Source organism: Coccinella septempunctata, chromosome 4 (genome assembly GCF_907165205.1).
Source record: "Coccinella septempunctata chromosome 4, icCocSept1.1, whole genome shotgun sequence".
Lineage (NCBI taxonomy): Eukaryota > Metazoa > Arthropoda > Insecta > Coleoptera > Coccinellidae > Coccinella > Coccinella septempunctata.
The window spans coordinates 31552078-31578786 of record NC_058192.1 but is presented as its reverse complement, the minus strand read 5'-3'; the positions used below and the strand labels follow the sequence as shown (position 1 = coordinate 31578786).

Genomic DNA, 26709 nt, shown 5'->3' with positions numbered 1-26709 from the left:
GAAACACAAGGAAAAACAGAAAAAGTGACGATTGTTGCCGAATTAAATCGGCAAAGAGTCGAAATAACCTCGGCGTATAAGCCACCACAAAACAGTCTATTGTAAGAAGAGATAAACAACGTGCTGGAAGGATCAAACCCGAAAATCTCCATCGGAGATTTCAATTGTAAATCCCCATTATGGAATAGCATAACAGAGAATAGAAATGGCAAAAAACTCAAGGATTTCGCCGAAAAACAAAATGCCATAGTTATTGGACCAGAGCTACCGACATATCTTGCTTTTGGAAGAGGAATACCAGATGTAATAGATATCGCGATATTGAAAAATATAACTCAAGAATTCTCGATTGAAACTTTGGAAGATGGAACCTCAAACCACAATCCCATGGAATTGACAATTGGAGAAGAACTAAGAGAAAAACTGCTGGAAATAAGAGAATATACCAATTGGACTAAATACAGCTATTTAATACAATCGGAAATAACAGAAATTCCAACAATAAGCACTCCAGACGATCTGGAATGCGCGGTTGATAAACTGGAAGAGTTTATATTGAAAGCTTACGAAAAAAGTCATCCGCATGGCGATACGCCTAAAGAAGTAAAAGATCTTATACAAGAAAATCGAAGACTTAGAAGAATATATAGGATGAACAAAAATGATCTAAATAGAAGGAACCTCAACCGACATAGCCAAGTTCTGAAAAATGCCCTGAAAGATCTAAGAACAAGCAGATGGAACAAAAGGGTTCAAGAACTGAATACAATCGATCATTCTGCATGGAGAATGCAAAAAAGCCTACGAGGAGAAAAGACTAAAATTCCACCCCTACACGGAGAAAGGGGAATGGCTTATACCAATACTGATAAGGCAGATGCATTGGCGGACTCGATCGAACGAGAATCGAGAATAAATTACAGGATAGACGACGATAATGAAGATTTGGAAGAACTGGTTGAAGAAAATGATGAAGAAATGGATGAATTACCAGCGACTGCTGAAATAGACAAGCCAACATCGCCAAATGAAATCAGGGAAATAATTAGAAGTTTGAAGATGAGGAAAGCTCCCGGAAGCGATAAAATAACGAATGTTATGTTAAAGAAATTACCTAGAAAAGGTATAGCCGCTCTAACAAATATCGCGAATGGAATTATGAGGACAGAACACTACCCAGAAAAATGAAAAACAGCAGAAGTCATAGTATTCAATAAACCATTCAAAGAGAAGAAGTTTCCACAAAACTACAGACCGATAAGTCTACTGTCGGCGTTAGGAAAAGTAGTAGAAAGAATTATCGCCACGAGGCTAAATGAGGAAACCGAAAATCTGGAACTAATACCACCAGAACAGTTCGGATTCAGAAGAGAGCATTCAACAGAACAACAATTATTAAGGCTCACAGAGTACATAACAGAGGGATTCCAAAATGAACAAGCTACAGGTCTTATTTTACTAGACGTCGCCAGAGCATTCGACAGAGTATGGCATGAAGGATTAATATATAAGATGAGATATGCTGGATATTCGATCAAAATATGCAAGTTGATCAGGAATTATCTCAAAAATAGAAGATTTTACGTAAAAGTGGGAGGAGAATGCTCCTCAACAAGAGATATAGTGGCTGGAGTACCCCAAGGATCAGTACTTGGGCCACTTCTGTACAACATATACATCCACGATATTCCGAAAAATCCAAGAACCATGCTAACGTTATATGCTGACGACACAGGCATAGCAACTCGAAACCGAAACCCTGAAATAATAGAACGAGTTCTACAAGAGTCGATTGACGAAACAAATGACTGGTGCATAAAGTGGAAAATCAAGCTCAATGGACAAAAGAGCTAAGCAATATTACTACAGAAGAGAAGACTGCAACCCACAACAAAACTGGATGTTGACGGCGAAGAAATCGACTGGAAAAATGAAGCCAAATATTTAGGAATAACGCTTGACAAAGGACTTACCTGGAATAATCATATCGAACAAGCAATCGACAAAACGAAAGCAGCGATGAATAGAATCTATCCTCTGATAGGAAGAAGAAGCCACATGTCGAAAGAGACAAAATTGAAGATAATCAAAGCCGTTGCTAGGCCTCAACTGACTTATGGATCAGTTGCCTGGGGTTTCGCGGCAAAGAGCCATATCAAAAGAATTCAGGCCACTGAAAACAAGCTGCTACGATGTGCAATATATGCACCTTGGTTTGTCAGGAATACACAGATTTATAAGGACCTGAAATGGAAAACCATAACGGAATTCATGAACAGAAAAGCAGAGAAATTATTCGAAACAGCGAAAAACCATCCGAATCAAGAACTCAGGAGACTAGTGGACTACGACCCAGAGGAAGACCAAAGGAGAATGCGAATTTACCGAAGGAGACCAAGAGATCAATTAAAAAGAGATTAAAATAACAACAGAAACTTATTGAAAATTTCAATAAAGTGTTAATCCAATAGAGGATAAACACATAAATCCCAGCACGATAGTGTGCGAGAAGAAAACCGACCAAGAGATGAACGGTTTATAGGCAAATGCCCGGAACAAAATTAAAGAAGCAGTAGGGTTTTTAGTGGGTCTCGAGCTCAGGAGAGTGAGAAACCCCACACTGTTCCCCTCAGGAGATGAGGGTGGTTCGTTTGTCTTGCAGATTTTCCCCCTGCTATATCAAAAAAAAAAAACGGGAGAGACGGTGATGAAAAGGAGACTGAGAGCCAAGGTTGGGTGGCCATTTATGGACAGAGAAGTCGAGAAATTTGTAAAAAATTGTAAAAGCTGCTGGTTATAATTCCGGATGAATCACCACCGATGAAAAGGCATAAATTCCCGGAAGGGCCGTGGCAATGTGTAGCAATAGATCTTATGGGACCCTTGCCAAATCAAGATCAACTCTTGGTCATAATAGACTACTATTCAAGGTACCAAGAAATAAAATTGCTCAGAACGACTAGCTCCGCTGTCAATATAAATCATTTGTCAGAGATATTTTGTCGCCTAGGAATAACAAGATCTATTAGAGCGGACAACGGACCCCAATTTGCCAGTCAAGAGTTCAAGAAGTATTGTTCACACAATAATATTGAATTGATCCACACACCACCATATTGGCCTCAAGCAAACGGCGAGGTAGAAAACATGAATAGGGCTACATTAAAGAGATTACAAATAGCTCAGGCAAATAAACAAAATTTTAAAACGGAACTTCAAGAATTTACAATGATGTATAATGTAACGCCACATGGAACCACCGGTAAATCACCATCAGAACTGATGTTCAACAGAACCATTCGTGACAAAAACCCATCTATGGCAGATCTAGTTGTTGAGCCGGTAGACGAAGAAGCGCGCGAAAATGACATTATGAATAAACAAAAAGGAAAGGAATAGGAAGGTTCATCAAGACGAGCAAAAATAATCGAAATAAAACAAGGTGACAAAGTGTTAGCGAAAAATATGATAATTCCCAACAAACTGATACCGAGATTCAATAACGAAGAGTTCACTGTAGTGGAAAGAAAGGGAAATGAAGTAACCCTTTCAAGTGAAGATGGCCAGATAGTAAAAAAGCACGTTAGCCACTTGAAGAAACTCTCCGAACCAATACAGGGGTGCGATGAAACTGATATTTCCAGAAACAAACCATATCTTAGGTCAGAATCGCCAAATCCCATTACACATCCCTTATCTCCCAAGCTTATCAAGGAAAGTGAACCAGAGAAGGAAATATCTAACGTATCAGGAAAGCTGCCGTTACTGAAGCTGGAAAAAATTGAGGGAATGTGGCACTGTACAGACTGAAGTACGAGTGGAACGTGTCAGCAGCAAAGTTTCTATGGTCGACAGGAATGTTAATGAGGGAGATTTGAGTTTTTATAGTTGTTATAGTTACGGGGTTTTTGAGATTCAGATATGAAGTGTTGGATTGAATTAATGGAGAAAATAAATAAAACTATTTTGTGCTAAGACGTGTGATTATTGACTTATATTTGGAGTAGCACAGCAGGTAATAAACTTGAAGCTACACTGCTGGCTGCCTCAATAATTTCTTTTGGTACATTTATTTTCGCTTTCGCCAAAACACATGTAAAAAATAATAAACAGACATGTTCATGGCAACGCTTCCATAGGTTACGACATTTGCGACAAATTATTGAGATTTTTTTGGAATTTATCTAACCTTTTTACAAATGAGAAACAAATAGAATATAAAACAAGGTAACGGGTTTTACTGGCGAATGGAGGATATAACTGACGAGCCGCAGGCGAGTCAGTTATCCCTTTGAGCCTTGCTAGTAATGTTATATACTATAACAGCTGTACACAGTTATCAATTTCTAAATAATTCACAGTTTATGTTGAGCTTATTGACTGTATTTTTTGTCTGATAAACTTTTTATTATTATTATTACTTCTCAGAATTCTTGGTGTTGACGACTGTGCCTTTCTGCATTATGCTATTGATCTTTAGTTTGATTGCAAGCGGTTCGAGGGCGCACACATACGCAATCGCTTAGTTTGTGTCGAGACTGAAACTATTCGATCGCAAAACTTTTCAGTTGCATGTCTGCGCAGCCCCATATAAATGCATTGTACTCACTTCTGCAACTAAACAGTTGCAAAACTAAAAATTGCATGTCTGCGGCAGGTCTAAAACTTCATGCTGGTAAATGTCATGTTATGTCCTATTCACGGAAGAGAGAAATACTTAATACATGAGTATAATGCCAGGCAAAGTATTGGAGCTTATAACGCAAATAAGAGACCTGGGTGTCATATTTGATGAGAAGTGTACATTTGTACCACATATAAGACATTTACTCTTCAGTATATGGAATTTACGGTTTCGTAATCAGACAGGATAGATACTTTCTGAGCATCGGAACTTTTCTCTCACTGTTCAATGCATTCATTAGCAGTAAACTCGAGTACACCAGTATTATATGGAGACCTATTTACAAATGTCACATAAATCGGCTTGAGGCGGTTCAACGGAGATATCCTCCCTTTTAGGGGTTTTATTACTCTCAATAAGCCGTTTCTCACATATTATCATATATTTTCTGCTATTCCATAATGCCTTGAAATATTAGTTCGAGTTTTCCGATTCACTCGTTATAAAAATATAGCTGAAGTAGGTGCTACTAATGAAGCCTGTCTACTTTTTTAGACACTTAAGATTATAAGGATCTTCTGCGGATTGATTCTCAAATTATTTCAAAATTTGAACTATGGGCAAAAAATCGGAACAGATCGAACATATGATTTGTCCCATAAAACAATATGTATTTTATTGCGTTTTAGATTGAATATCAGAGTTTGAGAATTATTTCGATTTTTCGTAAATTAGAAGGTCTTTGTAAATACTTGATATCTCAATTTTCCATTTACTGTATCTCCTTGAATTCAAAAATTTGAGTTAAGGATCTGAATAGTCAACACCAACTGACGCCTGCAACTACCTCCATAAATCTTTCGTTTTATCGAGGGACGATGATTTAATTCGAGTAAATAATTGATGTGGATATTGGAAAATTGATTACATACGATCGTATGTTCTTTTATTTCGGAATTCGAAGTAATCAATTGGTTTTGAATCACCTTCACTATTTGATTCTGACAATTTGTATGTGTTCCCAATTTTCATTCGGGTTTTACAAGAAAATTGGTCATCTATATGAGGGAATATGCACTCATATTCACAGAGAAAATATGGAAAGACATAAATAGTACCACTGATGCACTTGCACGATTTTTATTCTCTCCCATATATTTCCAATCCACTGATAATTTCCTATTCAAATAACTCCCTACTTCCCTACATCATTTAATTGCCCTATACTCAATTTACTCCTTTGCCAAAATTTTTTAATTTTTCTACACAAAAATGTTTACATTCCCATTGTTTTCGTAATTTCAATAAGTCACATTTCAATTAATTGCTAATGCATGAACCACTTTTGCGCCAGTTATTTTGGACCGGGCCCACCTCACCTATGAACTCCTCACATTTGAATTAATTATTTTGTGGTTTTTCGAGCATAAATATTTCTTATGACTTTGAAAAAATCAAATTGACTAAGAATGAACTCGTAGAATAAAGCAAATTTTTAATTGCTTCTTCATGGGCTTGATGAATTTCAAAAATTTACAGACGATTGTGAAACTTAAGACAGCACAGACCTCAATAATATCAGACACTCTTCGCCAGATTGATCTTAAATATTGCTAGAAAATTTTCTTGCAATTTCTAGCTTATTTTAGAGCAACGTAGGTACTTACTATTTTTCAACTTTATCGGATATTTAATTTAATGAATGAAGAGAAAATTAATTTTTGGGGTTTGGCAACTTTGGTCAGGAGGAAAGTCCGTCCTAAAGTTATTTCGATAAGATTCTTAGTCCACGATACTCGAAATCGTCAAATTAATATTCACCTGTTTCCGAATAGAAATCTATCATAAATATTCAATTCATCGAAGAAGAACGAAAAGTCGATGATCTTTTACTTGAATACTTCCTGAGTGTAGAAAGAACCTCTATCTACTACCCTATTTTCCAGTAGAAATAAAGAGGATTATTTCAAACTTAGACATGAGAGGATGATAAAAGTAAAAATAAATATCGTGTGAAAATATCTCAGAAATGAATTAACATGCTGATATAAAAAAAATTTATTATTTTTTGAACGGTGAATACTGATTTGTTTCATGGCACTTTTATATCAGGATGTTAGAGATTGGAAAATGGAATTGAATGAAAACATTGAAACGCCTATAATAGGTTCTATGATGTTTGCGCTTTCACTGGTAGGGAAAGGGTACACAAGTTTTCAAAGATGTGAAAAAATCGTCCAGTACATAAGAACATACTCCAGCGTCTCTGATAAGAAATTCATGACCTACGGGCAAAGCTACTTATATTCAATGCAAAAATAATTTGAATCCCATGAGACGACATATTTCAAAAAACCTTATTTTTGTGACCTTCATGGCCAATCCTTAAGGTTTTGGCTTGCTGAAAATATTAGATTATATGTTTTCCGTTATTCTTGAATCATAAGCTTCAAAATAAGAAAAAAAGCCACCGCGCTCAAGAATGTACACGTGACGTTTTTTTTTGCAAGTTTGGCGCCCTCCCATACATGTTCATCACGCTTAAATTGTCAGATGTATACTTTTGTCAGACGTATACTTTTCAGCATGTGATTAACCACATATCTCACGAGGGATTGAAAAATACAAAATAGCATGATAAACGCATTTCCTGTCGTTTTGGACTGGTTTCACAGCAAACAGCTAAATTTAAATGTAACTGTTTATGTATTTTTTGAGGAGAGATATGGTGGAAATGGATTCAACTGGGATACATAGATAGTAAATTATCTTAGAGTTCTCACATAGATAGATAACACGACTCTGCAAAAAAAATTTCGTTCTTTGTCCTAACGTTTATACTAGGATTTTCTGGTGAATAATGCACAAAAACAAAAAGAAAATACCTTTTTTGGTATAGAGTTTGCTTTTGTGATAGTTATAGTAATAATACTCATTCTCCATTTTTTTTTAATTTTTAATACTTCCAAAAAGACCACGCGATGAGAATTGGGTGTTTACCTTTACAAAGTGCCGCTAGAGGGCACTCGAGCCATAAAAAACGATCAGGTGTTGTTTACAAGCCCAGACTAACTTCAAATGTCGTCAAGAAAGTGTAAATACAATGCTGATGCATTTTGTTTAATATGTGATCAGTTTATTAAAAATTCGAGACGTGAAATACGAGTTAAAGACATCTCTTGTTTTCTATGAAGCCTATGAGCATATTTTGACTTTCCTCTTTGGAATCAAAACAAGCCATGGGCTCTACATGTTGCTTGTAATTATTGTAAAAGATGTTTGGGGGTTTAGTGAGAGACAGTAGTAATGAACATAAAATAAAATGTAAAAGCGTGCACTTTTAAATTATTTTCCACTTTTTTGTAGGTTAATTTAATAGTAAAACTTAATAAAAATAATAAACATATCAATTTCAATAGTTTTATTCTCAATACAAAATTTAAATCAGAGATTTCGAAAAATATCGTTGAATCAGTCTCCTGAACACAGAAGCAAACTTTTTCATGCCAAAATTTTTTTTTTCGTCTAATTAGGATCTGAAATATCGAAATTTTATGCTTTGCAGTCAAAGTCAAATTTGGTGTTGACCTGTGTAATGTTTGTCAGCATGTATGTTCCTAAACATAAGTTTAGGGAAATAAAACCAAACAGTATACTACAAAATTCTTAGGAGTACAGTTTTCAGTATTATGGTAAAAACCCATTTCCATCAAAAAACTCCGAGCAACGGTTTTTTTTTACACTTGTTACTGCATCAATTCAAAGGGTTGGGGGGGGGTAATTTTTGATGCACAAATTATTTCATTCTATAGGTGGTTTTCAGTATAATGATAAAAACCTATTTTCATCAAAAAAACCCCGAGCAACGTTCTTTTTTTACACTTCTCACTGTATCAAGTTAGTTCAACTTTTGAGGGTTGGAAAGGGAGTAGTTTTTGATGCACAAATTATTTCATCCCATAGGTCGTGTTCAGTATGATGGTAAAACCCATTTCCATGAAAAAACCTCGAGCAACGGTTTTTACCTATTTTAAACTTGTAGTTGCATCAATGCAGTCCAACTTCTGAGGGTTGGAGGGGGGTAGTTCTTGATGCACAAGTCATTTCACCGCATAGATCGTATGCACTAAGTTAGTAACAACCCATCTCCATGTAAGAACTACGAGCAACGGGGTTTTTTCACCCCGAAGATAGTTCAATTTCGGGGAGTTGGTGGAGGTTGTTTTCGATGCACAAATTATTTTACCCTATAGATCGTGTTCGGTAAGTCGGTAACAACCCATTTCCATCAAAAACCTCGAGCAAGGTTTTTTTTCAAACTTGTTACTGCATCAAAAAAGTTCAACTTCAGAGTGTTGGAGGGGGGTTAGTTTTTGATGCACAAATTATTTCACCCTATAGATCGTGTTCAGTATGTTGGTAACAACCCATTTCACTTCATTTAAGAGTAAAATGTTTTATAAAGTGTGGCCCTTTTGCGTTATAAAGATAACATAGAGTCATTCTGAAAGTGTTGTAAGGACACAGGTTTCATATGAACAATAGATATGTAGCTGTTTATACTGCTATTACTAAACAAATTTTGTTAGTTGGGTAGTGCGTTCTTGAAAGTAGCTTTGATTGATTTCCTATATCATTTCTCATTACTAACAGTCTTCAAAAACCATCATCAAACTGCTTATACGACGGGACCTGGAATGATGTAGAGCTTAAAATATGAACACTTCGTAGGAAATTTTCCGAGAAAACCTGGAAATGAGTTCGATATATCATTTCCTCTCTCTTACAGTCTTCGAAGTTCACACTCAGTGGTGGCCTTACGCCACGGCACGGTGGATTTACTTGATGCTAAAAATATGAAACATTCTATTTTTTTTTCAAGAACTGTTTGTTTTGATAACTGAGAATGATTGGTTTTCGATATTATTTTTCATTTCTAAAAATCTTTCAATTTCTCCCAAATGTGAAACCCTCCCGAACATTCTTTCGATTACTTCTTGTGCTTTCTTGAAATAAATTAACTTTCGATATATCATCATTGAAGTCATCAAAGTTGAAGGTCAGCATTACGGTAGAACTCGGAGAAATATGGGATTTTGAATTTGAAACTCTATAAATTTTCGAAATGATTTGAGTGGTGAAGATATTATCGAAATGGAATTTTTAAATCCATGTGAGTTCCATACTGTTTATCGTAGTGAATTATGTTAGATGAACCACTGTAGATTCTTCATTCTTATGTGAAAATGAACCATCTAAAGCTATGAGAATCAAACCAGAGGATTCAAAAAATCTATGTAAAATTAGATACCTTTACCTAATATAAATTAAGGTACATGCGGTTCTTGGTTTTATCCCCCTGAGTTGATAAGGCTATCTTCGTATATTCAAGAAGTCAATAAACCTCGCAATAAACAATAAAGGAAATCTGTTTATGGTACGATGCTCTTCACAGATCTTGAAAAAAAGAAACTCTTAAAATGAGTCGACTAAAACAAGAAAACGGTTCAATGATCACTTATATAATTTGTGAACAGGCATTTTTCACCTACATATTAACCCAATGTGTAGAAGGTACTTTATGTGAGTTTTTTGTCTTGCTAGTGAAGTATCCTTCATTTTCATATAATGAAGCCTTAATTCCATGAAGTTATTATATAAATCCCCTGTTGCATATTTTTCAAAAACAGCTTCATCTTCGGACGACTACAAGTTGAAATCAATAAACGGCAACGCAGTTCACCGACACAAAACTTCTTCAATCAAACTGTGTATAAACTCAAAAGCATTATTGAAACGTAACACATTTGAACGATTTCTTGACATAGCACTACTATTATAAACGACTATTTCTAGGGGGCTATCGGAACAATACAAACGGCTTCAACTGTTATCGGTACGGTACATGACGTCAAACTGAGAGGAGCCAACGCGGCTGACTGAAGAGACCTCTGTCGTCTACACCGTTCAAGTGGCGAACTCACTGAAATCGATTTACATTAAAACACGGGGTCTGTGACTTCGCATTTGGCTTCGAATTAATCTGTTTCTCCTTGAGATAGTGCTTCGAGCTGAATATTATAGTTTATAGTTATATAGTTTTGATTGTTTTGAAATTTCGATTTTGCGATGCAACACTCATGTATAAAGATCCTTAACTTTTTCTAGTGTGTGTTTCACCATTCCGTACGTAGGAATTTACATAACTAGGAGAGCTATTTATCTTATAGTTAGTAGATAAATGATCGCTTTGGTTAATGTATCTTGATATTTGATGTCATTTTTATTATTTTTCAGAAAAACATAATTCAAAAAAACTTATTTTTGTGACCTTTATGGCCAATCTTCAAGGTTTTGGCTTGCTGAAAATATTAGATTATATGTTTTCCGTTATTCTTGAATCATAAGCTTCAAAATAAGAAAAAAAGCCACCGCGCTCAAGAATGTACACGTGACGTTTTTTTTTGCAAGTTTGGCGCCCTCCCATACATGTTAAATTGTCAGATGTATACTTTTGTCAGACGTATACTTTTCAGCATGTGATTAACCACATATCTCACGAGGGATTGAAAAATACAAAATTCAGGGAATTTCTTGAAGATAGCATGAGAAACGCATTTCCTGTCGTTTTGGACTGGTTTCACAGCAAACAGCTAAATTTAAATGTAACTGTTTATGTATTTTTTTAGGAGAGCTATGGTGGAAATGGATTCAACTGGGCTACATAGAAAGTAAATTATCTTAGAGTTCTCACATGGATGGATAATGTTTGTCAGCATGTATGTTCCTAAACGTAAGTTTAAGGAAATAAAACCAAACAGTATACTACAAAATAATACATTAAAACACGGGGTCTGTGACTTCGCATTTGGCTTCGAATTAATCTGTGTTTCTCCATAAGATAGTGTTTCGAGCTGAATATTATAGTTTATAATTATATAGTTTTGATTGTTTTGAAATTGCGATGCAACACTCATGTATAAATATCCTTTACTTTTTATAGTGTGTGTCTCACCATTCCGTACGTAGGAATTTACATAACTAGGAGAGCTATTTATTTTATAGTTAGTATATAAATGATCGCTATGGTTAATGTATCTTGATATTTGATGTCATTTTTATTATTTTTCAGAAAAAAAATTTAAAATGTACAAATGATGGCTTGTTTGCTGAAGCAGTTCATGTTTTCTTTGAATGGAACTGATATCCACCAAGAACCTTTGTATAAGGTTCTTCAAGTCAATTTTGAAAATTCTTCATTCAATTGGGTCCTGATTTGTATAATGATAGAACACGTTCAAAATGATTGGGAATTTATGAAGATTTAGAAAATATTTGGACCTCCCACTGCTTTGAAATATTCTCATAACAAAATGGGAATTTGGGAATACCAACAAAAGTTCAAACATTCTCGATTTTATATAAAACAAAATGGTACCTGAAACCAGTTTTTAACTATCCATTTAATAAATATCTGAGATTCAAGCTTTTGAGAACAGCTGGACATATGATGAAACGACACTTTGTGAATAGGAGGAATACAAAGGTGAATGATTATGCAAGGTATTACAGAATCCAATCAATAGACGAAGTACAAGTAACACAACAATGAGGGCTATCGAGTGCGGATTTGCCGTTACAGGTGCTGGTGAAGCGTGAGATACCCATCATAGACTGAATTATATGTCTTTATACATGGTGTTTTCCATGTTTTTTATTGACATTTCGAAAGATAAAGAACTTCTGTTAGTTTAGTCAATATCGAATAGTTTGCCTTCTGCGCGAAAGTTGTAGGAGAGTCAAATAAAATATTTTTTCTACAAGCATTCGCGTTTAACCATTTTCCCGCACGCATTTGAAATTGGAAAGAGTCACTTTCTCAAAAGGTGCGGGAAAACTCCTGCTATTTCTTTTAAGCACGCATTTGCGTGCGGGAATGGATTAGTAAAGGTTTTTCCCGCAAGCAAATATTATAGTGTAAATTAAATTCTATCATGTCTCTATGCACCGAACGTCAACGATGAGAAACCCATGGTAACGACTAAGATGTCTAAAAGTCTGGTGTATTCACTGGTTGACTGATTCGATTTTGTTTTTAATTTCGTGGGGGTATTTTCGTTTTTCCCACTGTAGGTAGCGCTGTTTAGAATTTGACAGAGCACTGTCAATTGATATTTCAGAATAATTTGAATACTTTCTTACGACTTATGAATATGTTGTATTTATAAGCGATTATTGGTTTGTGAATATGTATTAGTTTCGAGAAAGGGGTGTAGAACATTCATTTATTCAACATATCGTTCAATTAGTTCAGTTTTTTGTATTTACAATCAAGAACTACAGCATTCGGTGTTGTTGGAATTTGAGGCAGAACCAAATCAGATGAACGAACATTCGGGACGGATATAGCTAAGTTTTATGACAACTAGACAACTTCAGCAATATTTCAAAGAAACTATGTAAGAAATACGTAATGTGAATTGTGAGCATGTACTCAGAATCAAAAATCTATATTAATAAAAGAGGATCTATGGTTTACTTCAAAATGCTTTATTGTTCAAACGATCGCACCAAATTGGACAATTTTTTTTTGTTGTGTTTATTATTGTTAGGGCAAGGTTTATATAACAAAATATTCTCAAAAAAAATTGTACAGAACAGAAAAAAAGGCATTCCCTTCTCAATCGAGCAATCACGATGTGTTAGTTATTATTCTCTACCCTAGAAATAATTTAAATGGCAAAACTAGGTTTGCCGGGTCAGCTAGTAATATATAAATCTATTTTAGTCTGATATTCAAATATTCTTCTTGAGTAGATAGAGTGTTTTATTAAAATCATATTGAATTAGCCCCCTCACGAATTCAAGTTGTCAAACGGAAAAAATTTTGAAGAAGAACAGTAAATACTTCTTTGAACCCTTATTCGATAGTGTTGAAATATTGACAGATTAGTTTTTACAACTAAAATTAAACTGTAATTCACAAATATTCCTTAACAGCTGACAAAATGGGCCAGTTCATATTTTGCATTCATTGATCGATATTCGATATCAACGCAAAACCAAATAAAACGAAAGAGTATCACTGGACTTCTTTTGGTAGAATAAGGATAAAACGAAGCTAATGACATGATCCCATATCCCCGATTTGCTGAAATATTGATGCTTGCAAAAAGTGACAAGTGCACACACCAGTGTTTCAGACATCTTAGTAACGACATGCAGAATTACGTCTGTCATTATATATGAATTAATCAAATGAGATATGATCTGTTTCGTGAAATGGATATATTTATATTTATATACTAGCTGACCCGGCAAACGTTGTTTTGCCATATAAATAATTTCCATGTTGTATCATAAAAAAATAGAAATTAAAAATTTTGTCTAAAAAATAAAAAAAAAATTTAGAGGTGGACTACCCCTAACATTTAGGGGTATGAAAAATAGATGTTGGCCGATTCTCATAGATAGCTGACCCGGCAAACGTTGTTTTGCCATATAAATAATTTCCTAATGATTAAATTACTAAAATGGCTATTAAAAAATAAGGGTTGATCGTAGAAGGGTGAAAATTGAGGATTGTATGTATTTTTGTATGTTGTATCATAAAAAAATAGAAATTAAAAATTTTGTCTGAAAAATACAAAAAAAAATTTAGGGGTGGACTACCCCTAACATTTAGGGGGATGAAAAATAGATGTTGGCCGATTCTCATAGATAGCTGACCCGGCAAACGTTGTTTTGCCATATAAATAATTTCCTAATGATTAAATTACTAAAATGGCTATTAAAAAATAAGGGTTGATCGTAGAAGGGTGAAAATTGAGGATTGTATGTATTTTTGTATGTTGTATCATAAAAAAATAGAAATTAAAAATTTTGTCTAAAAAATACAAAAAAAAATTTAGGGGTGGACTACCCCTAACATTTAGTGGGATGAAAAATATATGTTGGCCGATTCTCATAGATACCGGATAAGCACAAAAAATTTCATCAAAATCGGTCAAGCCGTTTCGGAGGAGTATGGTAACGAAAACTATGACACGAGAATTTTATATATTAGATTTCAAGCGCTTGTGCAAAAAATATTTTACTCATGCGGAAAGTATCACTTTCCGCACCTGATAGAAAAATAACTATTTATTATTATCAATCCAATACACTCACCTCAGATGATGTCAAATAACACAATCTAGAGTCTGCGCTTTCAATGGAAGCCTGTTGAACAATTCCGTATCTGGAAGACTCTTTGTCGCTCACATAATCCGAACGTTGACTATCTTGATGATCAAAAATACTACTGAAACAAAAATTTCTTCAAACTAAGCTACCTATAACAAACAACCCAAAAACATGAGAATAGAGGAATTCAGCTGAAACAAACATACTGATGTAGTAGTGTACACGTTGGGCAAAATTGGTGATACCTGAATTCCAGCTTTTTCAACTCAAAGAGATAAAGGAAAATGCATGGCACATTACGGTCATCAACTGCATTACTCTATCTTCTTTTGTTTTCGAGTTATAGGACAAAATTAAAATTTCAGCTTTGGTCATTATCTCTATTTCTGTTTTAGCTAGGATGTTGAAATGAAAACATAATACAGATACTTTTTTTATGGCATTGCAGTGGCGAACTATGATTTTTTCCTACAGGTTTATTTGCTGAGCTATAACATAAAGATGTTTTTTTTTTCTTATGAATACAGTAGTTTAAAATGACTTAGATAGGCTAAGGACAATGTATGATATATTTCTGAAACGGTAAAAACATGACGATTCTTTCTTAGTCATTTTAAACTACTCTTTTCATAAGAACTTTATGTTATAGCTCAGCAAATAAACCTGTAGGAAAAAATCATAGTACGCCACTGGATTGCTATCAAAAAAGTATCTGTATAATGTCTCCATTTCAAAATCCTAGCACCAACAGAAACGGAGATAATGAAGTACAATTCATTTTTCCCACCAATGAAAACAAACAAGAGCTTCATCGGTACTTTACAAATATATTGAAATATTATTATTCAATATTATTGTTCAAAGTTCCATAGGATTCACCAAATAGACAGGGCTAAACATTGTGCAGCTAAACAAGAATAAAATGGCAAACAATCCCATCATATCTTACAGCGGCACAATGAAAACAATTCAATAAGATTAGACTACAGAGAATTAATGAAACAATACATAAACCATTTTTTCCTTTTCCTTACAATTAATTAGTAATGACTGAGGACTGAGTCCTCACTAACATAATTTTTATGTTGATATGTGATCCAAAAAGAGTAAATATTACTAGTATTTTATGTCCTTCTTTTAATTCATCACATTGTTCGTTGGTTTAAAAATTATGTTTTGATTTTTACACTCCGCAGTCATGGAAAATGTGGTAAAATTGTGGGTTTGATAGAAAATATCTTATCTGATCAAAGAATTTGTGTTTTTGTCAATGATGAAAGCGGAAATTTAAAAATTTCAATTAATATCACAAGGATTGGTATCATCTATTTAAGTACTGGCTCTAAATTCCGAAGAAAATTTATATACTCTTCTCCAGTTAATTCGATCCAAAAACGGCATACCTCAGAAATGAATTCGAGGTAAGAACTTAGGCAAAGAATTGCAAATGCTTGCAGCGAATTTAGGAAAATAATGTTGAAAAGAGGTAAATTTTTTTAAAAGAGGTCGTAAATACATTGAGTAGAATGGAGGATATTTTGAACAGCTGGTGTAAATTTTTATGCATGAAAAAACAGCATTCATACTCGTAATGGGGAACAAGTGTACGTTTATTGTTTTTAATTAGTTGTTTTATTTTTCGAACGGGTTTTGATTTCTATTCAAAATAAGAGTTTTTTTCATGCACTCATACGTGTCATTATGACACGTACGAGTACCTACTTATGAGTACCACGTATGAGTACCTATTAAGGTACAAGCGAAAATTGAATAAAAAAGTAACTGAAAAGGTTCCTACATGTTTCATTTGATTATGATTGATTTGTTGATTAACAGTGCCATTGCTGAATAAAAGTGTATTTAAGGTGAAACCTTAAGGTTTCACAATCAAGTAGCCAAAACTTCTACTTCCAATTATTCCCATTATGGTTGGGGAGCCCAAGAGAAAAATTCGGGATTTACTCGAGCGTGTCAGATTAATATGAGGGGACCTGTAGAGTACCTCTAACAAAAATCAGATCTGTATATAGGAGGAATTGTCTAGGACATCCTATCAGAATAGTAAAAAAACGAGTATTGTACATACTCGAGCGTGTCAGATTAAGATATATGTGGTTAATTCCATGTTGAAAAGTATACAGGGTGTCTACTTTTGAAGTGGCCTAACTTCAATGGGGGATCAGACGAGTGATTTGCAACAAAAAATGTCATATAACACATGGTCGAAATGTTGACAAATATTCTTCAATTTAACATTTCTTGATTTCACGAAATATTTCAAGTTCATACAGAAACTCAATCATTATTCAGTTTTCCTTGTAGCCTCGTCAAATTTGACCACATATTCGGAAAGGGCAATAAATTCGCTACGAGATAAGAGTATCTGTGTGCAGAAAAAAGTCTTATTGCAGGAGTGGTAAGGAGATGAATATCACGAGTCTGAAGTGAACAAAATTAGTCCTATTTTTCCAATAGTATTATCGATGAAAAATTAATAATTGCTATAATAATATTTTATAAGAAAGAAAAGGTTGTAAATTTATGTTATTCTATGATTAGAGAAGTAAGATTAGGTAAAATTGTAAGAAGCTGGCAGTTATGAGTTGAGTTGAGAAAAACAAGTTGTGTGTGAATTTTTTTGTGAATGAACCTTATTAAACGTTACCCATTTTATTGAGTTCAAGTAATTAGAAACAGTTTATAAGAAATCAGAAGTGGGATATTTCGAAAAATACCGATTGTGCCTATGTGAACGAGATAAGCCAAGAAACTAAATGAGAACATGGCCTCACGAAATGGCGAACACCAATGTTGAACACAAGTGATGTTGAAGAGAAAGTTAGCGGTGAAAAGAAAGTCATAGAGAAAATCATGAAAATCGATCGTGTATAGAATCTATATCGACTAGAAGCAAAGAAGAAATAAACATGGATGAAATTGTGCCAGGACCCGAAGTGACGAAGGAACAAAAAACTGAACTATGGAGAATCTTAAATCAGTAGACAGGTAATAGCGAATAATATCCATGAAATTGGTAAGACGATCCTGATCGAAATGGACATCAAGGAAAAATCGGATAGTAGACCTGTTACGTGCAATCCGTACAAGATAACTCAAGAGGAACGAGAGAAAATAAAACAAATTGTTGGCGAATGGAAAGAAGCTGGTATTGTTACCGAAACAAATTCCCCATTTGCTTCACCAGTATTGTCAGTCAAGAAATAAGAAAAATCAAGAATGGCTGGTGGAGAGAAAAAGCTAGGGAAATACAAGCTTACGCCGATAACCATGATTACATTTTTTCGAAGCTATTAAAACTTTTTATGGTCCAAGCAGAAAAGCTAACTTTCCTATAAGAGATGCTCATGGAGCTATAACTGATGATAGAAAAATTCTCGAAAGATGGAAGGAGCATTACTCGCTGGTCTTGAATCAAAATAACGACTCGGATTTATCCATTTTAGACCGGCTCCCCTCGTATAGTCCGATGACATCGCTTGATGACGAAATCTCAATGTCGGAAATAATAAGTGCGATAAAAATTATGAAAAATGATAAGTCACCTGTTCTAGACGGCATTGTCAATAATCTCCTAGCACTATTCCGCAAGATCTGGGAACAAGGAGATGTGCCACAAGACTTCAGAGACGCTTTAGTTATCAACCTCTATAAGAACAAAAGCGATACGTCAAATTGCAACAATTACCGGGGCATATCGTTGCTTAGCGTGGCCGGCAAAATTCTCTCGAAGATTATGGCTAATCGCCTGATTCCACTCTTAAAGAAGATTTTAACTAAATCCCAGTGCGGCTTTCGACCAAATCGAGGTACGGTGGACTTAATTTTCACAGTGCGACAGCTGCAAGAGAAGGCCCGTGAACAACAATCAAGGATCTATACAGCCTATATCGATTTGAGTAAGGCCTTCGACTCGGTGAATCGGAGAGCGCTATGGAAAATCATGGCTCGCCTTGGGGTACCCAAGGCGGACCCGAAAAATTCTTAGCAGTGTGTAAAAGCCTTCATACCAACAACACCGCTTGTTAAGAATTCGGGATGTATTTTTTTTTTTTGCGAATGGACCAATGCTCGAAAATGTTTGCCTTAAATTTACACCAGAACTGGTATATTTGACAACGTCGGTGAATCAGCGAAAGACGAAACTGATTCTGGAGAAATGAAGAAAGTATCTGTCTCTCGACGGTCGAGTTTGTTTCGAGAAGAAAATTTCGAAAACTCCGAAAAATAATCGAGAATATAGTGCATGGTCGATGCAAGTAGAAAGGTGAGTCGACTTATTTCTTTTGATTTCAAAATTATTTATTATTAAACTTTCAATCATAACAGTCCACTAATTAATTTTGTCGCGTTAACACCGCTAGAATACAGCATAATGGCTCTACAACCGACCATTTCTCAACCAACTCTGGAATAAAACAAGGCTGCGTGTTAGTGCCTTTACTAATCAATATTTTCGCCATAGCTGTCTTGATAATTGCTGACATGAGTATGCCTGTTAGACGTGTTGGAATAAGATTCAAATTTGATGGAAGCTTATTTAACCTGAAGCGCCTCAGAGCAAAAACCCGTGCAATGTTTATCACGGAACTTCAATATGCAGACGACTGATCACTTATCGCTAGCAGCTCAGAGGATCTACAGATAATGCTGGACACCTATAAACATATATACGAAGCTTTAGGCCTTAGACTCAATATCGACAAAATCAAAACCCTGGTTCTGGTAAAACCCCCAGAAAGCCTTTTAACACATATCAGCCTGGAGAATGAAACCCTAGAACAGGTCGAGACGTTCAAATACTTGGGAAGCTTCATAAATACTAGGGCTGACCTAGACACGGAAATACACAACCGTATCAATTGGGTATCACGGGCATTCTGGAAGCTAAAGGATAGAGTATTTCAAAATCACGACCTCAATCTGAAGACTAAGACAGCTGTTTGCAAAACAATCGTCCTCCCAACGCTTCTTTACGGAAGCGAAAGCTGGACGTCCTACAGGCGACATATTAAACAGCTTGAACAAACGCAACAACGTCATCTAAGACAGATAATGGACATCAGATGGTTCTACAAAGTTTCGAATGCAGAAGTCTTGCAACGCGCGAGTTGTAGAACAATTGAGACTCAAGTAACGAGGGCCCGACTCAGATGGAGCGGCCACATTCTGAGGATGCAAGACACAAGACTCTCCAAAATAGCTCTGTATGGCGAATTGGCAGAGGGAGCCCGGAAACCAGGAGGACAGTATGAGCTGTTTAAGGATACACTACATCAATCCCTAAAATAAATTAATGGCAATCATAACTGGGAACAACTAGCGTTAGACAGGTCACAGTGGAGATCCATGGTGCACAGTTATGATGGAGACTCGAGAAGAATTCAGCGGCGGCCAGGTCTGGTTGGTGACTATCCATGCCCGGAGTGTGGAAGGATCTGTAGGTCACGGTTGGGTCTCTTCAGTCACAGTCGCAATTAGCCTCAAGAAATTATAAGTCTGTTCTTTTATGTCTTTTTGTAGATTAATTCCCGGTAACGGGATACAGCAATGAATGAATGAATGAATACAGTCAAGAAGAAGACAGGTGAATATAGACTACTTGTAGACTATAGAAGACTGAATTGTCAAACGGAAAGAATTAATTTGTGACGAAATTTCTTAAGTTTTAGTAGGAGCAAAGTTGTTTATAACCCTAGATCTTGCACACGGATACTTGCAGATACCTCTACCAAAAAAGGCCCAACACAAAACGGCATTTATCACTCCTGATGAAACCGGCCAATTTATTAGACCTATGTTTGGTTTGATGAACTCCCCCTTTTATTTTGCTAAACTGATGCAGTCAGTCTTTGTACCCTATCAAAATGAATTCGTGGTATTTTATTTCGATGACATTTCAATTCCAGCACGTAACTGGGCAGAGCTTATTGAAGGATTAGAACTGGTGTTGAATCTTTTAAAGGAAGCAAGATTAACATTTAAGTTATCAAAATGTGAATTTGGTAAAAATGAAATTTGTTACTTAGGATTTGTCATTTCTAGCAAAGGATTACAGCCTGGACCGAGGAAGTTGAATGCAATTGCCATTTACCCCAGACCTTGTAATAAGCACGAGATCAAAAGATTTTTAGGAGTTGTCGCATTTTTTAGAAGATTCACTCCAAAGTTTGCTCTGATAGTCCAACCATTGAGTGAGTTATTGAAGAAAGAAAGCAGATTTTACTGGGATGAAAAACAGGAGAGAAGTTTTTCAGAGGTAAAGTCAATTCTAATGAAAGAACCTATGTTACAAATATTCAATCCAAGAGCTAAAAGAACCGAATTACACACAGCTGCTTGTAAAGATGGATTAGCTTCAATTTTACTCCACTCCGATGAGACAGGAAAAATGAAAATAGTATATGCAGTTAGTCGAAAGACAGAGAAGTCGTATCATTCATCCAAATTGGATCTCCTAGATTCATATGGTCAATCGAAAGACTCAGATTTTTATTATTATTATTATAATTTATTCAAATCAAGAGCCAAGAAAATCTATAAGGCTCAAAAAAAAAACAAAAATAATATGAAAGACATACACAGTGCAACTTTTCAGTAACTCCGATCTGACGACAATAGTAGATAGGCAACAAGAGTTCGAGCGCAAAAAGGGTAGTTTTTGAGAAATCGGTCCCGTTCAAGGTCATCCAGTAGGCGGGTCTAAGAGGGTGAGAGGAGAGTGGGGGAGAGGGTAACGGGTTTGAATATGAGGGGTGTGAGGGTGAGCGGGTTCGAGATTTTGTTTCATACTTTTCTAAACGTCGGGATTCGAACTCGGGACTTTTGTGTTACGAGATAGATAGATAGGTAGGTACCAGAGATTAAATAGATGGAACATAAGCTATTTTCCAGACTGTTCATTTTTCCAATAATTCCCACTCCATGCAACCACCAATGAAATGAATTTTCGCTTGTATTCCCTTCCTGATCGTTTCAAAATTTCTAAGACGGCGTGTGTATTTGTAATTGTCAAAATATTATTTCAATCATTCACGTCGTAATATTTTGGAAAATATGCAACGATGTGCCGTAAAAAAGTGTGTTTAAAATAAAAGTGCATTTATACATGGAAGAGGAAAGCGATTCACTTATTCCGGTAAGTTTTGGATATTTTATTCTTGTTTGAGTATACGACTTTATGAAATCAGGGGAGGGAGTTAGGGTTTCGCCAGGGTCGAATTCTGTTTGAATACGATCTAATGATTTGTGCTTACATTGAAATGTTGAGTTTGTACTTTAAAATAATTGATTTAAATTTTAGTTTTCCAAGAAATAAAACCAGACGACCAGACCAGACTGGGTCTTGAAAACAATTTACACTTCTCTTGTAATTTACACTCCAGACTTCAGTATAAGGGAGATAGGCCACCGAATGCGAAGTTGAGCGAAGCTGTGCTTTTTCAATGCTAAATCACGAGTTACGTCACTCGATTCGTAGCTTGTCAATTATATTAGTACTGAAAATGCTCAGCTTCGCGCAACTTCGCATTCGGTGGCCGATCCGCCTAATGAGAGAAATCGACTTTTACTGTTAATTTGAAAAAGATGTAATCCCGAGTGAGGTAAGATAGGTACATTACAACTTTTTTTTATTTCTGACAACTTCTAGTTTTGAGGTGAACTTGAAATTTGGTAGATTCTCTTTCTCCTATAATAAATCATGCTTTTTTATATAAACATCCTTCCTGGTTTTAAGATGAACAGTAGAACGAGATTTTAATTGCTTTAACGATGCTTTAATTATAGCCAATACTGTGCCTGTCATCAGTGCTGGAGTTTTTGAAGGGAAAAGAAGGAAAATGGGATCAAAATCATCAATCATGAATGCCAGTTCAGGATTTGCAGAAATGAATGTTTCTTGTAGTTCAAGAATAAAACAAGTTAGATACATACCCACCCAGGGTGGTACAAAAAATTCTCTAAACTACTATGGTTAATAGAACTCGTCTTAGGAATGAAAATCCATAAAAATGAGTAAAGGTCATGTTTTGAGGCACACGGCGTTGAACCTTTTTTGATAATGAAAAAAGTTTTCTTCATTTGTAAAATGTATTTCAATGGCAATGTAAAAATTATGCTACTACTGTAATTATGAACACAATATTATGACCATTCAAATGGAGCTCGGATATTCCCATTATTTTTATGAGTTATTGAATGAAAATGTCTGTTATCAGGATATTTCGAAGTGAAATTTCAGTTGAAAAATTTTTGTAGGAATAAACACGCGGAGAACAGAAATTGAAAAACAGCTAATTGAAGTCGAAACCGATTTAAGACGATGAGTGTGTCGTCAGTACTTCAAGAAATAATTTGCTACCCTACAAGCCGTTGTCTAGTCATTGGGAGGAAAAATTGAAGATGAAAGCTTGAAAAGCCGAGGCAAATACCTTATGAAAAATTTCTTTGAAGACAGCTGCATGCATAAAAAACAAATATGGCAATGACCTCAAACAATTTGCTTTAAAGTAACATTATTATTCAGTTAAAGCTTACAGTTTCGTTGAAATTGCTCTCAATATTATGATGCACTTCAACACCCAGAAGCACTTTTGAGGTGGTATGAAAATTTGAAGGGGAAAGCAGGTTGTTGAAGTATTTGAGTTGCCGAAAATGAAAGTTTAAAACACTGCTTATTAGTTGATATGCAATATAACTTAATTGAATTTATAACTGCCCATAAAAGAAAAAAAATGATGCTTTATCACGAATTTAGGGATTCTTTCATGGCTAACTCTATGCAATAAGAAATCATTTCTTTTTGATTGCACAATCATTGGTAGATGTTTATAGTATAACATTACTTTTTCATTCCGCCTGTTCAAAAGACTTGAGAATTTCTTCAATGAACAAACTCTTTCAGATTCTCATTATACAAATTCCATAAAATTCAGCTGCTTCCACTTCTATTGATCTGAGAATTAACCATTTTGAAAGGAATTAATTTGATGAAAGTAATTTTTAGTTTTTAGTATATACTTAGTGAATAAAATTTCAAATAATCTGTATGTAGGTTAAGGTCATATTGACCATTAGTTTATGGTAACATTGTATTCAAAATAAATTCTTTTTCACACAAGGTGTTTTGGTATTACTAGTTCTATATCCCTTTGAATAGTTGTCATAAAAAAAATACTCGAAATCTTTGCATTCAAACATTACTTATTTTCCATTCGATATGAAATGATTGCCGACTATCTGAAATATTCAGTGCAAGTAGTTCTGAATCAGCCCCTGTCCAGTTCCCCCACCCAAAGAATCCAAATTCATATTTATGGCAGTATTTTGGGAATGCGTTTTGTCGAAATGCTCTATCTCCTGTTTTATTAATCTATGGTAGGTACCTTAGCGTTGATATTAGAGATACGTCATGCTTTTTAGGGTGGTAATGAGGAGATATGTCGCTAATCAAATAATGTAGAACAGCTGGATGCTTTCATGTTTATTTTTCAAATCATGAGTGAAAGGGTGATGGTGATTCATTGATTGAAACCTTGTTAAAGAAAAACTATTTATTTTATTCACAGTAACATTGATATTTGTTCGATGAAAACAGAGTGATCGCTAAAAAAAACTTAAATCACATAGTCAACAATTTTTCCAACATTGAAATCTTCTTCCTTGGTTCATCATATTCCTCAATCTTGCGTTTATTGAGTGAATAATGACCCCACGGTAGAGTGTTAAATGTTCCGGGTACCAAACATCGTTTATCGTCTTCAGGACTTAAAGCTATTTTTTCCTGTGTCAGTGAATACACATGATGTTCCTTCGCCTGAATCAAATTTTGAGGAATAATTTTATGTTTCCATGTTTCTAAACATTCAATGTAATCATCGAAACATATTCTGTTCTTAACGATTGATTTTTTAATACCCTTAGCTTTCTTGGTGGTACCATAATTTCGACACATGGATTCAATTTCATCAGCTTCATACTCTTCTTCCACCCATTGTTGTTTTTTCACATTCAGATCATCCTTAGAAGTTTTCACAGCATACAGTTTAGATCTGAGACCAACATAATCGGTCATAGGTATTCCATTGTTTTCATCCTTCATCATTCCTAATACCTTTTTATTAACTTGAGGAATACCGTAAGTATTATTCTAGGGATAATCTGAGGTATCAAATCTTTCATAACAGTCAAGTTTCATTCTTTCATAAGGATCTTCAGAGACCTCATACATGAGAGAATCGGTATCTGTGTATAAGATGGTACAGCCAGCACTGAAAGCTTCATTCATGTAGTGGTAATGGAAGTCATAAATAGTAGTTTTAGCCAAATCCAAGATACTCATTCCCACATAAATTGGCTTGTTCAAATAGATCTGCAGCTTTCGCATTTCAACAGCTACAAAGTTCTCATTGAAAATAACAGAGTTCTTGAATTCAGGTTTGGAGATATAAGTTTCCGCCCCATATCGTTCTTTCCATTTTGTTAGAAGGTGGACATTAACCCTTTTCTGAATATTCTCCATCGTTCTCCATCATTTTAACAATAGAAAAGAATATGTAGATATCTGTATAGGAAATCATATGAATGTAATTTGAATGGATATAACAACTCACCAAAAACAGCGTTTCGGCATTCTTTCTCAGATCCGTATTGAGGTTGATATAAGACTTGAGCCATGTAGATTGCTTGAACTTGAGCACTCGATGTATTTTTGTTATAATTAAGCCATTCTTCAATGCTTGTTTCAGATTTTTATAGTGGATGACATATTTCTTCTTTTGATGTAATGTGGCCATAAGTTTTGCATTTTGCTGAGATGCATAACATGGTGTTTGAGTTTTAGAATTATAATGTTCTGGGCAGGAAGGTAGATCCTTGTGTTTTTCGTGCAATTCTCTGGGATACTCGAGGTCAACTTCTAAAATATATCCTTCTGGAGCATCATCCGGGATTTGGGTCACATCGATATTTTTATCACACCATTGAAAACCGCCGTATGGTAGACATTGTGACATTGCCCATCCATATTGATTGTTAACATCAAAGTACATGAGGTAATTTTCTGGTTTAGTTGAATCATAGTTGGGTATATATTTGTTGTTTGCATGTGCTCGTCGTTTACCACATACTTGACTAAGACCGCCCCGAATTCCTCTTTCAACAAACAAAAACATATCAACATCTGTGAGAAGTTCTAATTCCTGTTTTGTATATTTCATCATTGCATCCCACGTATATCCTGGTAAAGTAAAATAATGTGCAGGATCTAATCGATAAGTGTTATGGCAGCTCGATCGAAATTGTTCAAATACGTCAGCCAGCAATAGAATGTCAGTTTTCATGTAGAGATCGCTGTATTCGCCCAAATTCTGACATTTGAATTTATTCCACACAAGTTTTGCTCTCTCATATCTTCTTCGTGGACATTTCCTACAATCCAATTTGTTATAGAATGCTTCAATAGGTGGAAGAGAAGTTTCATCGAATCGGTCATAGGAATCGATATAATCATATGACATTACTCCTTTGTTCGTAAGAAGACTGATATGTTCTTCAGATTCCTCAGGAAATTGTGATTTCAAGTTCGGAAGCTCTTCTAAAAAGGACGCCAGTTTGTCTAAAGAGCAAGCCATGAATCGGAAACTATCAATGAATCGGAAATTAATGTGATAATCATCATAGTGTTTGGTGAAACTGATATATTTCTCCTTAGTTATCGGTAACAAATCGATTTTCCCTTCCATTCTTGTGGAAATATCTAACACCATTGAAAACCGCCGTATGGTAGACATTGTGACATTGCCCATCCATATTGATTGTTAACATCAAAGTACATGAGGTAATTTTCTGGTTTAGTTGAATCATAGTTGGGTATATATTTT

At 35.1% G+C, this 26709-nt stretch overlaps 1 protein-coding gene across 1 annotated transcript in view; it reads right to left on the bottom strand.

Moving 5' to 3' along the window:
- Positions 1-26709, bottom strand: part of LOC123311362 — a 1278848-nt gene that overhangs the window by 771015 nt on the left and 481124 nt on the right. Inside the window, exon 14 of the mRNA XM_044895271.1 lies at positions 14795-14927. Within this exon, the coding sequence (XP_044751206.1) occupies positions 14795-14927 (133 nt within the window). The remainder of the gene's footprint in view (positions 1-14794; positions 14928-26709) is intronic.